General features: G+C 39.5%; 1 protein-coding gene across 2 annotated transcripts in view; it reads left to right on the top strand.

Moving 5' to 3' along the window:
* The window catches only part of crbn (cereblon), a 49,091-nt gene extending 43,800 nt beyond the window's left edge, over positions 1–5,291 (top strand). Inside the window, exons 10-11 of one of the 2 annotated variants that reach the window (XM_048547562.2) lie at positions 790–921; positions 2,558–5,291. In XM_048547562.2, the coding sequence (XP_048403519.2) occupies positions 790–921; positions 2,558–2,741 (316 nt within the window). In that variant the 3' untranslated portion in view covers positions 2,742–5,291. The remainder of the gene's footprint in view (positions 1–789; positions 922–2,557) is intronic. The other variant, XM_059649902.1, reaches the window with a different exon arrangement.
* The last annotated feature ends 7,866 nt before the right edge of the window (positions 5,292–13,157 follow it).

The following is a 13,157-nucleotide window of genomic DNA, read 5'->3' on the forward strand; positions in this document are numbered from 1 at the left end:
TATCCTTTCAGGCAGAGGGGTCAAGACTTCCATGACTGTTTTATTAGAAATATTGCTTTCTTCTTTTCACACCTAAAATACTTTATTATATTCCCTAGTTCTGAATTTCTCCTCCAAGGCAAACAGACCTTTTTAACTACTCTATTGACATAACCTTGTTGGGATCACACCTCAACCTTAGTTCAAACTACTTTTATGCCACCTGACTAGTAATTTAATTCAAATCTTCTAATCTGGGCTGTAGACCCTTCAAGGCTGATACGTTCCTCCTGAGGTGCAAAATGCAGAATTCTTAATACAGTACTCCAGATAGGATCGAACCAAGTCTGTATACAATTGACATCACTTCCTTGTTTTTCATTTCAACGTCCTGAAAGTGAAGGATAAATTCCATTATACATTCTCATTACTTTCTGTGCCTGTCAATTAACTTTTAGTGATTCATATCTCACCAGTAATATTCCAGGTTTTGTCTCGGGTCCAAATTGGATGATCTCTTCCCCCCCCACCCACCACCCCATTGAGCCATATCTCTAGTTTTAACCATCCGCTATATGGCCTTTCGTAACGTCCTACTCTAATTCGTGCATTTACTCTGCCTCCTAAGTTAGTGACATCTGAAAACTTATAAACTTGTATGCTTGAAATAAGTTATTTATATATATATGTTAGTGAAAGGCTAAACTCCACTATTATTATAGAAACTGAACTTCTTCAGAGATTGTACATTTTTAATTGTTTGCATAATTATCCACTACTTGACTATTCCTATCCACTTTTTTTTTAAAGTTTGTCATTGTATGGACCCATGGCTGCCTATGTGAATCCTCATGGTTATGTACATGAAACCCTCACCGTATATAAAGCTAACAACCTGAACTTAATTGGTCGACCATCAACTCAGCATAGCTGGTTCCCTGGGTAATCATAGTTAACCACATTATTTATAATGTCAAATTTGTCACTTGTCTGCTATATTGAAGTCACTGTTCTGGTTCTACTGTCTACTTCATTTCAATCATTTTGCTTTATTATTTAGCAGTGTTGAATGTTGTTGTCATGATATTAGCATGTTCATTAGCAGAGTATTGACTATATTCTGTTACATAGCTTTGAAAATGCATTTGACTCCAGTTTCTGCAGAGCTCCAATCAGGACAGTTGCATTTGTTTAAATGCTTGTCATAGAGCTGTACAGCACAGAAGCAGACCCTTTGGTCAAATTAATCTAGTCCCGTTTGCCAGCATTTGGCCTAAATCTCTCAACTCTTCTTATTCATAGACCTATCCAGATGCCTTTTAAATGTTGTAATTGGACCAGCCTTTACTGCTGCCTTTGGCAGTGCTTGGAAAAAGTTGCCCCTTAGGTCCGTTTCAGATCTTTTCCCTCTCACCTTAAACTCTAGTTCTGGACTCCCCAGTCCTGGACTCCCCAGTCCTGAGGAAAAGATCCTGACACTCCATCTTATCCATGCCCCTCATGATTTTATAAACCTCTCTAATGTCACCCCTCACCCTCTGACACTCCAGGGAAAATAACCCGAGCTATTCAGCATTTCCCAATAACTCAAACCCTCTAACCCTGGCAACATCTTTGTAGGTCTTTTCTGCACCCTTTCAAGTTTCACAACATCCTCCTGATAGCAGGGAGATCAGAATTGTACAGACTATTCCAAAAGTGAGAAACCAATGTTCTGTATAGCCACATGTCCTCCCCACTCCTATACTCAATGCAGTGACGAATAAAGGCAAGCGTACTAAATACCACCTTCACATCCTATCTATCTGCGATTCCACTTTCAAAGAACAATGAAACTGCTGTCCAAGTTCTCTTTGCTCATCAACACTCCTGCAAGCCTTGCCATTAAGTGTATAAGTCCTGCTCTGATTTGCCTTTCCAAAATGCAGCACTAAATTATCTCAAATTCCACCTGCCAGTGTTTATTTATACAGTGCAAGTAATATTTTCTAGGCTTCTGTAGAGTTTAAAAGACAAAGAACAAACTGTGCAATGAAAAAAAGTGAAATTTCAGGTTATTGAAGCAAAATTAAGTTCTAAATGACTTACTGTATTTACTGTGCCGCAAAAGTATAGCTTTCCTATTGAAATAAGAATTCAATATCTCTTAAGATATAGTACATTGATAATGACCGGTAAGCAAAAGTAAAATATCATGAGAATATCAGCAATGCTGTGCAAAAAGCTAAGTAAACGCTTCCACTGAAAAATGATGTATAGAACAAAGGTAGTTTTGTTCGGGGAAAATTGTTAATTCCAAGTGTGGAATGCTGTTATGGATGCAATGGGGAAAAAAAAACACAATTTGGCACCAAGTAGCTCATTTAAAAGTTCTGTAAATAAAATTGTTGAATTTTGCATGTGATTTTGCTAAACTAAATGTGCAATCCATCAGTTTCATCTCCAAAAATCTAAAAATAAATGAGTGTTCCAAAACAACTGAAAGTAAAATCATAACTTAAAAGGGATATGAACTATCTGCAACTGACTTACTTGTATGTTCCATCTATCTCTTATTTTGGTGCAAATTATTTTGCAGATTTGCATGGACTATAGCCCAGTGCCGTACCTGTGGTAGTCATATGGGCTGGAAATTTACAGCAACTAAAAAAGATATGTTGCCACAGAAGTTTTGGGGATTAACACGGTCAGCTTTGCAACCCAGGATTCCAGAACTGGACGATGAAAATCAGCAGGAAGGCTGCTGGCGACCATGTCTTTAATACATATATACACATTCATATGGATGTGTGTATGTGTTTACTATAAATATGTGAATGAAAGTGAATAGCACTGTAGTAACTTGTGCCAAGAGATGAAATCTCTTTCTGCTAAATAAGTTATTCATTCAAATAACCAACTGTAAGCAGCAGACACAACTTTGATTTGTTGGATTTGATGATTTCAAAATTAATCATTCAAGTTTTAAATTCAAGGAACTAACAAAGCAGTATTTGAAATATGCTTGCACATTGTTCTCATGAAGTAAAAAAATTACAATACTGTTGTAGGCCAACTTCCAGATCAAGTGCAATGATTTAATAAATGTAAACTTTTGGTGGGGGTTGAAGTCCTTTTTGATTTAACATGATGGGCCTTGCAGTCTGGATAAATTGTATTTTTATTTAGGATGATGAAATTCTCAAAAATGGACTATGGAAGATTAGCTGTACCATTTGGGGCAATTCTTAGGCAATGTTTTCTTTCTCCTTCAGATTTAGACCATTATCTGTACTTTTTTTTAAAAAATAGATTATATTTTCAAATTCTAGTGACAGCATTTGGTCTTGATTGAACGTTTTGAGTTATTCATTGAAAGACTATTTAAAGGAGTACCTCAGATGACTGTGACTTGCCCTTGTGTGAATAACCATCTGGTAGTCTCTTTGGATCAATTGACTTCTTGACAAGCTCAAGAATTCAGTTGTGTTCCCAAGAGTGGATGACAAATATAGTTGTTGCATTGCCTTTCACCACCCACTTGCCTTCTGAGAACAAATGTAGGAAAAGGACATTGAATCTTAAATCCCAATAATCACTTCTACAAATTTATATTCCTAGTAAGGAGTCCCTGTTGTGAATATCGCAAATTTGAATGAAAGATCCCTTTCATGTTCCTTCCTTTTGACATTAGTGGGTTGTGGTGAGTGCTCACCCACATTCCAGATATGTACATCCAATGGGTGTGTTTCTGTCGGAAGTAATTACAGAAAACTAACCCCATTAATTCAGTGACGAAGTTTGAAAACAAGATAATGTTAGCAGTCCGATATGGTGGGCATTGTATTTCACTTTTACATAAATGTTATGAATAGCAGTTTTCTGCATGATCTTCCAGTGTTTAAGATGCTCATGACTTCCATAATTTTATATTTGAAGTATTTATAACATTAAAATATTAAGCAGTCCAATTATGCTTTGTTAATGGTATTGATTTAATCTGGGAGCTGACTTGTAACCAGCTTATTGTAGCAACTTCATGCTTCATTTCTGATTTTGTTCAATAGATCTGCAGTTATTTGTCTGCTGAGGCCATTGCAAAAACTGTCACCTGCTGTAAGCATGTCAGAGTGCCAAGTGTAATAGCAAATATTCGAGCAGAACTTGATCAAATGCAATGGTGATGTGATCAACTTGTTAATAAGGCACTACAGTGCTGTTCTGTGCTGTCTTTTGTTCTGGTAAATTACTTAGTTCTAAGTATGTGATGTTCCAGTGGATAAGATTTATTTTTCTTGAAGACAGTCTGTAAATAATAGAATATACTGCTTGTTTAGTAATTCAGAATCATTGAGTTGAAAGCATTGTTTTAATTGCAAGTGTTCTGAGAAGCAAAGTACTTTTCAGTAATGCTGGCTTGTTCTTGCCTTTTTTCCCTTGAAACGAAAAGTTATTATTTACAGTGATTAAAAATGAATGGCAATACAACAAAGCCCATTGAAGAGATTTTGAAGACCTTAGCTGTAACTGTACCTTGCCGTACTTTTTATGCTAGAAAACAACTTCCATAATTTTGTTTAATGAAAATATTAAAGTCATGTTTTATAAGATGAAAAGTTTGTAGTATGATTTTGCTATGTTGAATTGAATTGGCCAAAACATAAGCAATATTAAAAAGGGTCCAGCAGGGTGGTACGGTGCTTCAGTGGTCAGCGCTGCTGCCTCACAGCGCCAGGGACCCGGGTTCAGTTCCAGCCTGGGATGACTGTCTGTGTGGAGTTTGCACATTCTCCCCGTGTCTGCTTGGGTTTCCTCTGGGTGCTCCAGTTTCTTACCACAGTCCAAAGATGTGCAGGGTAAGTGGATTGGCCATGCTAAATTGCTCATAGTGGTTAGGGTTGTTTAGGTTAGGTGAGTTAAACATGAGGTAAATGCAAGGCTAGGGGAATGGGCCTGGGTGGGATGCTCTTCGGAGGGGCAGTGTGGACTTGTAGGGCCAAATGGCCTATGGGGATTCTATGGTTCAGTAGTTCAAATATTGCACTCGGGAGACTAGTTGAATTTAAAATTGCCTTTAAATCCATCTTGGTGATTGATTAGGAAACTGCTATAATAGAACTGTTCCATAATAACATCCAAAGTACCTAAAAGCAGGTGAGAGAACAGGGGGCAAGTCTCACTTCTGGCGCATTGTGTGGAAAGTAAAAGTGCTGTATTTTAGTTGAAAAATACTTAATATCCAGAATCTGAGCTGTTTCAAAACTTGTTTGAAGAGGAAGACTGAAGCCATGCTCTTTAATATTAAATGCAAGAAATAAAAGATGAAAATTCAATTATGTTTGAAGTTTATTTAATACAGAAAACAAAAAGTACCAAATACTCAACTTGTGCAATACCAACAGAAACAAGTTATATTTTGGATGCTGATTCCTCAAAACTGAATGCTACAGAGTTTGGACAGTTCATGATGTTAACTTGTTTCTTTGTGCTCAGCGTGGGATTTTCCCATTATGATTGACAGTCAGGGTGGTGGTATCAGTGAGAGGCCTTCCCACACCTGAAACGTGGTCTCCAGATGTATAAAGCAGCCATTGCTCATCCCTTGCAAAGCAAACATTTACCTCCTTGTGTCTAGAGAATCATCATGAACTAGATTAGCACTCACAACATGGATAGATGCTGTTGCCCATTCATTGGGTATGAAAGGCACTGGCAATTCCACCAGATGGCCTTGCAACATCTGCACTGACAGTGTATGTTGAGGGGTATGTTCCTTCTTTCTCAAAGTTGTTGAATGCTGGATTGTTCATTTTTGCCTGACCCAGATCATAGATGAAATAGCAAAAGTACCATAATGTTATTACAGCTATCCCAACTGTGGAGCCCTGTGTCTGCACCTTGTATTCTTTCAGTAATAGTGAATTCCCAATTAATCAGAGACTTAGTCTTACAGCATAGAAAAGGCCCTTCTGGCTATGATTCCTTGTTGACCCAGCTACATTAATCCTACTTTACAGCCATTGGTCCATAGCCTTGAATGTTGTGACATCAAGTGCTTGTCTACATACTTTTTTAAAGGCTGAGTTTTCCTGTCTTTTCTACCCTCCCGCACAGTGCATTCCAAGTTCCTACCACCTCTAAACCTCATGCCCTTTACCTTACAATTATGGCCTCTTGTTATTGTCCTTTTCAGCTAAGGGGAACAGCTGCTACTTATCCACTCTGTCCATGTGCCTTCCCCCCAGCCTCCTTTGCCTCAAATTTTTAGAAAAAATCTATTCAACCTCCCTTTGAAGCTAACATGCTCCAACACAGACAACACCCTGTTAATCTGCATTCCCTGAGTGTAATTGCATCCTTTTTATAGTGAGGCGACCAGAACTGTGCCCACTGTAATATGACCTAATCAAAATCCTGTACAAATCCAACATTACCTCCCTGCTCTTATAAGTATATGCCTCAACTGATAATGTCAAGTGTTGTTGTAACCACGCTATTAATCTGTCCTGCCATTCATGGAATCCTCCCTTTTTACTTTTTCCAAAGTATATCACCTCATACTTTTTCAGGATTAAACTCCATCTTGCTGCTGTCTCTGAGCGTCAAGATGGACTGAAAACCTAAACATTCCAAGTCTTAGATGTTTCCATTTTGTGTGCTGACTTTCAAGTACAAGAATCGACAATGCGCTCATCCCTGTGGGGAAAACTAACAATATCTTTGTGGGTTGGGACCCATTTATCAAGTCATATTGTCTCCTTGGTATCATTGCTAACTCACGACCTAGTGGAATTGGAGGAATGATAGTTAAGTGCCTGCATGATATGCTACTGCCCCATCATCCTGTTTTTGAAGTTATAATGCCCTTTCTACCAAGCCACAGGCTAGTCTCGGAATGAAAAACCATACATGATTCCATCGGCAGTTTGCAGCATTAGACCCAGGTTCATAGGAGTGACTTCAAGGCTGCTGACAGCCTTTAAATATATAGCACCAGGACTTGCTGATTGCCTCCCTTTGCACCTCTGTATTGTGAGTGAATGGACTTTGAACCTCCCCAGTATTAATTGACGAAAACTAAGATAGTGTGCAATGGGCTGCTTTCTTCCCTGTGGAAGTGCCACCCATTTCCGGTCATGACTGATTTGTAAAATTCAACCCAATCATCTCCAGGAGTAAACAAAAATTAATGCAATTGTCATATTTTTGCTAACTTGCATCATTAGAGGGTTAATAGTCATGTTTATTCCATGCCTAATTTCTCTCTCCTACCTTGAAACCTTTGGAAGAATATGTCAAATGGTAGCTTGGTAATACAAAAATTGATTATTACTGAAAAAGCCGCATGCTGTATGAAGCTAACAAAGTGTGAAACTGAATGAACAGCAGGCCAAGCAGCATCTCAGGAGCACAAAAGATGACGTTTCGGGCCTAGACCCTTCATCAGAGAGGGGGATGGGGAGAGGGAACTGGAATAGAGAGGGGGAGGCGGACCAAAGATGGAGAGAAAAGATAGGTGGAGAGGAGAGTATCGGTGGGGAGGTGGGGGGGTAGGTCAGTCCAGGGAAGACGGACAGGTCAAGGAGGCGGGATGAGGTTAGTAGGTAAGAAACAGAGGTGCGGCTTGAGGTGGGAGAAAGGGCTGGGTGGGAGGAAGAACAGGTTAGGGAGGCAGAGACAGGTTGGACTGGTATTGTGATGCAGTGGGGGAGGGGATGAACTATGCTGGTTTTGGGATGCAGTGGGGGAAGGGGAGATTTCGAAGCTTGTGAAGACCACATTGATACCATTGGGCTGCAGGGTTCCCAAGCAGAATACGAGTTGCTGTTACTGCAACCTTCGGGTGGCATCATTGTGGCACCTCTGCTCGGTACGCAATAAACAACTGCACCTCCCAGTCGCGAACCATTTTAGGTCCCCCTCCCATTCTTTAGATGACATGTCCATCATGGGCCTCCTGCAGTGCCACAATGATGCCACCTGAACGTTGCAAGAACAGCAACTCCTATTCCGCTTGGGAACCCTGTAGCCCAATGGTATCAATGTGGACTTCACAAGCTTCAAAATCTCCCCTTCCCCCACTGCATTCCAAAACCAGCGCAGTTCATCCCCTCCCTCCACTGTATCCCAAAACCAGCCCAGCCTGTCTCCGCCTCCCTAACCTGTTCTTCCTCTCATCCATCCCTTCATCCCACCTCAAGCCGCACCTCCACTTCTTACCTACTAACCTCATCCCGCCTCCTTGACCTGTCCGTCTTCCCTGGACTGACCTATCCCCTCCCTATCTCCCCACCTATACTCTCCTCTCCACCTATCTTCTTTTCTCTCCATCTTCGGTCTGCCTCCCCCTCTCTCTCTATTTATTCCAGAACCCTCTCCCCATCCCCCTCTCTGATGATGGGTCTAGGCCCGAAACGTCAGCTTTTGTGCTCCTGAGATGCTGCTTGGCCTGCTGTGTTCATCCAGCTTCACACTTTGTTATCTTGGATTCTCCAGCATCTGCAGTTCCCATTATCACTCATGCTGTATGAAGCTTTCCCTTTTGCATTTGACTGAAACCTGACATCTTTCAGTCTGTTCTAAGAGAACAATAAATTCTACCTTTCATTGAATTCATATCTTCAGATAATTTATGTGTTCCTTATGTTAATCACTCTTCAATGAGTCTTGATTCATTTTGGACAGTGGACTGTCAACAGATAATTCATTGTTTTAAGCCACAGTACAAATTCACAAAAGCATAGACCTTAATCATATAATTCATCCAGATCTTACTATATATGTGTGTATACAAAACATATATCTTGCAGATGTCAATTTTAAGGCTACAAGTGATATCTTGAATGTGATGATTACATTTGTAGGGAAAATATTGTGGCATGTAAGGACTGTCTTCTTGTGATTAATCATGTCAGCAAGGACCAGGAAATTCTCCTGACATCAGGGTTCAAACTGATACCCTTAAGATTTAGCTGTCATTAGCACTTGCAAGTTGTCAGACTTTACTACAAAACTCCTTTGATGAAACCATCACATTCACTCAGTAAAGCTTTTAGCCTTTTGAGGATGTGTTTCAGATCATTGCATTTATCCATCTGTCACATTTTTTCCACATATTTCTACTTCTGTCAACATTGCTGGAAGGTGTAGTGTTGAAATAAATGTTAATTTGTTAGAAGAAAGAGAAAAACAAATAGTGCAGCAGACTCCATGCACCTAATTCCTATTCAGGCCAAAAGGGGAAAAAAATACAATAATCACAGTTGAGACAGTGAATTAAAAGGGAATCCAGTTATTAGAAAATAATTGAAATTGTTGAAATGAATTTTAACTGATTAAAGGGAGTGGCAAATGTTTCGCATGTCTGAAACATGTTCCAATAAAAACAACCATTGTAAAATATTTTCATTAATCCTACTGGTATTCCACAGGAAGGACTCCACATTTAATTGGAGGTTGTGAAGTCCATCAAAAAGCTTGTGGGTATCAGTTGTGGCATTGATTATAACAACGTTGGAACTGAGCAAAACTTTGGTTAGGGCACAGCTGGAGTAGTGTGTGCCATTCTGGTCATATAGAACATAGAAAAGTACAGCACAGTACAAGCCCTTCGGCCCATGATGTTGTGCCGTGGAATAATCCTAATCCAAAAATAAAATAACCTAACCTACATTCCCCTCAATTCACTGCTGTCCATGTGCATGTCCAGCAGTCGCTTAAATGTCACTAATGACTCTGCTTCCACGACTACCACTGGCAAACTATTTCATGCGCTCACAACTCTCTGGGTGAAGAACCTCCCTCTGACGTCTCCTCAATACCTTCCTCCTAACATTTATCACTGTGATTTTGCAGGTACAGAGTTGATTCGTCAGGATATAGCATGCGCATTTTAGCTGTGAAGAGAGGCTGGATAAGGTCAGGTTTTCCGTCGAGTAGAGAAGGTTGAGGAGGACTTAATAGAGCTGTACAAGATTGTGAGGGGCATGGACAGGGTGGATAGAAAGCAGGTGTTCCCCTTAGTTGAAAGATCAAGAAGAAGTAGGCACACTTACAAAATGAAAGGCAGAGCTTCAAAGGATGTTTAAGGGAAACTCTTTTCATCCAGAGGGTAGGTGTGGGTCTGGTAGCACTGGGTGGATACTTGAGGTGGCTAAACTCACAACTTTTAACATTTACTTGATTGAAAGTTTGAAGTGTCATAACATTCAAGACTATGGGTCTAGTAAGCACAGTGGAACTATTGTAGACAGTAGCCTTATTTGGCAGTACAGACTTGAAAGGCCAGAGCATTTTTGTATGATTCTAACAATTAAAAAAACATCAATTGACAACAAAGTTAGTTAAAATAGCACTTTAAAAAAACACTGCCTTTCACAGAAATACATACTGGTAATGTCTTTCTACACAGACAAAATGAAGGGCCTGTCTTTGCTACATGGTAAAATTAAATAACTAAGCTTGTCTCAAAATGCAGCAGAACAAATTCACTCAATCGTTCCACTGACCGTGAGAAAATCTCTATGGCTGAATTTTAGAATAACTGAGATTAACAACACTCAACATTATTTATGTGGAAATTGCAACATTTAAATATAAAAATATGAAAATTGCTCTTTGACATATTATCATTCACTGGAATCTTCCCAAACACAGCAAATGACCATTTTCAATCACCACTCATGTTTTGAACACTAAAGAATAGATAAGAAATAAGCAACATTGTCTTAGTGTTAAAACAAACAACTGTAGATTTCTCTTGTTTTGGGACCGGTTTTATATATTTGCTGCTTTTCATTAAAAATTGACATCCATGAGGGCATTAGGTTTCACAAAATAACTTAAAATACCTCTAAGCTTTTAACTTCAATTTAAAGAACAGAAGTTTTAAAATAATTGCTCCTCAAATGAGATGGAAGAAGCCCAGCTAATTTTGTTTCAGATGACACATGTTGAATTCAGGAGATGCTTCAAAAAGTGATGAACAAACCAAGTACAGGGACATCCGATATGGTTGGGGATGGTGACTTAATAATTAATGTGATTTTAATTAGATATTAATCAACCTGTTTGACCTCCACATATGGTGACTCTTAAACTTCTGGGCCAAGACGATGGGATGCTACCACTGTGCCACAAAATGCTAGTGATCTGCTTTAAACCAAAACAATATGATATAAATGAGAGTAGAAATTAAATTATTCCTCGCTGCAAGGACAGCACACCGCAGAGATATCTGGGGTATTTGATGGATACCTGAATCCACATGCACACTCTAAAGTTAATCACACGTGGTGATGTGTGACAAGAATCATACGTGGTAATGAATTTGTGCAGGACACCCTCTGCAAACCCATATCTGGACCATTGTGTTCAAATTCCATTATCATACTGTAGCTAGGACACACAAAAGTTTACACAAAAGACCAAACAAGTTTATACCAATTCTAAGCAATCTGGTGAATGGTAGGATGTATAAAGGTTTGTATTTTTTTTTATTCTTGGAAAGGTTGAAATGATGCTCAAGATTCTTAAGGATTATTTAATATCCAATAACGAGTTCATTTTTTATTTGAGACAGACTAGTCAGACTAGTCTTCTTCAGTAACCCTGTAATAAACTGTCTTCTCTATTCGTTAGACCAATATTTCTGAAACATATTTTGGGCTGCTTTTTTTTTACGTTTTCAAATGGCAAATGTTGTGATGGGTTAAAAACAAAAGACAGATGAAAATAAAGAAACCAAGGACAAAATTGAAGAAGTGGAAGGAGAAGGAAGAGCATACTCGTGTAAGAATGGAATCAGAGATAATAGGAACTGCAGATGCTCGAGAATCCGAGATAACAAGGAGTAAAGCTGGGTGAACAGAGCAGGCCAAGCAGCATCAGAGGAGCAGGAAAATGCTGCTTGGCCTGCTGTGTTCATCCAGCTCTACACCGTGTTATCGCATGTAAGAATGGTGTTAGAATTAGAATTAGCTTTATTATCACGTGTCCTGAAATACGAAGTGTTTCACAGTGAAATGTGTACAATGTTGCATGATGCCATCTTAGGCACAAAGCATCTAGATAACAATTTTAGAAATTAAAATAGATTAGTTACAAAAATAAAGAGAAATGCCAGAAGTTCTACATTACAATTCTTCATAGTATAAATTGGGAAGATAAAGAATTAAAGTTAAAAGATAAATTTATAGCCCTTTTATAGCCTGAAGTGTCTGTATGCTGTGGGCTTTGCAGATGTGGTCTCACTCTCCCGCACTGCTGGGCTCAAAATCGGTGACAAGCTGATTGCACCAGGCACCAGTCTGCCAGTCAATCCCTTTGGGCTCTGCTCCAGCCCTGCAACCACGGGCCACCCTCTTAGTTCGGGTCTATTGGCCACTGGTGGCACTGCAATGAAGTGTTCTGATGCACAGTTGGATTAAAATAATTGAACAGATGGTCAGTCATTATGCAAATACAGTTGGGTGTTGCACATAGGGACTTCATAGCCCGCTCCAAAGGAATTAACCAGCAAATTTAATTTCCCCTGGGCAATTCCTCTACACCAGGATATATCAAAAGTCTTTATTTAAATAAGAGACTTCACATGGTTCTGATGAATTCAAGTGTAACAGTTCCAAAGGAAAAGATAAGGCAAGTAAATATACAGTCTAACTTTTGAGGACCTATTAAACAGTACCCCTACATCACATACTGCCAATGACATCTTCCTCTGACCATCTACACCGGCTGCAAGACCTGACACCACTCCCTCTGCCTATTCCCTACACCCCTTACCTCCTGCAAAACCTGACCTGACTCGGACACCTCTAAGACCTGATCTCCTTCCAACACTGTAAGACAATCCTTCCGATTTTCTGCTGCCTACCCTAACAAAAGGCAAATCTTAACCACCATCTTGCACCCTGTCCACATGGAACCCTGTTTCCTTCACACTCCATCTTACTGACCTGGCACGCTAATATCAGATATTTTCAAATCAAGCTATTCAGATATGTTCTTACACACCTCTGGAGCAGATGGAACTGAATCCAGGTCTCCTGGCTCAGAGGCAGGGATGCTATTATTACAGTACAACAAGAGTCAGGACCTTCAAATGTGAAAACATGAAGCTGACTGATGTTGTGAGGAGTACGTAGTGTGCCTTCTTCCAACAGTTTTACGCTGTGAAAGAATGAAGAACAACTCCATGC

This window comes from Stegostoma tigrinum, chromosome 11 (genome assembly GCF_030684315.1).
Source record: "Stegostoma tigrinum isolate sSteTig4 chromosome 11, sSteTig4.hap1, whole genome shotgun sequence".
Classification (NCBI taxonomy): domain Eukaryota; kingdom Metazoa; phylum Chordata; class Chondrichthyes; order Orectolobiformes; family Stegostomatidae; genus Stegostoma; species Stegostoma tigrinum.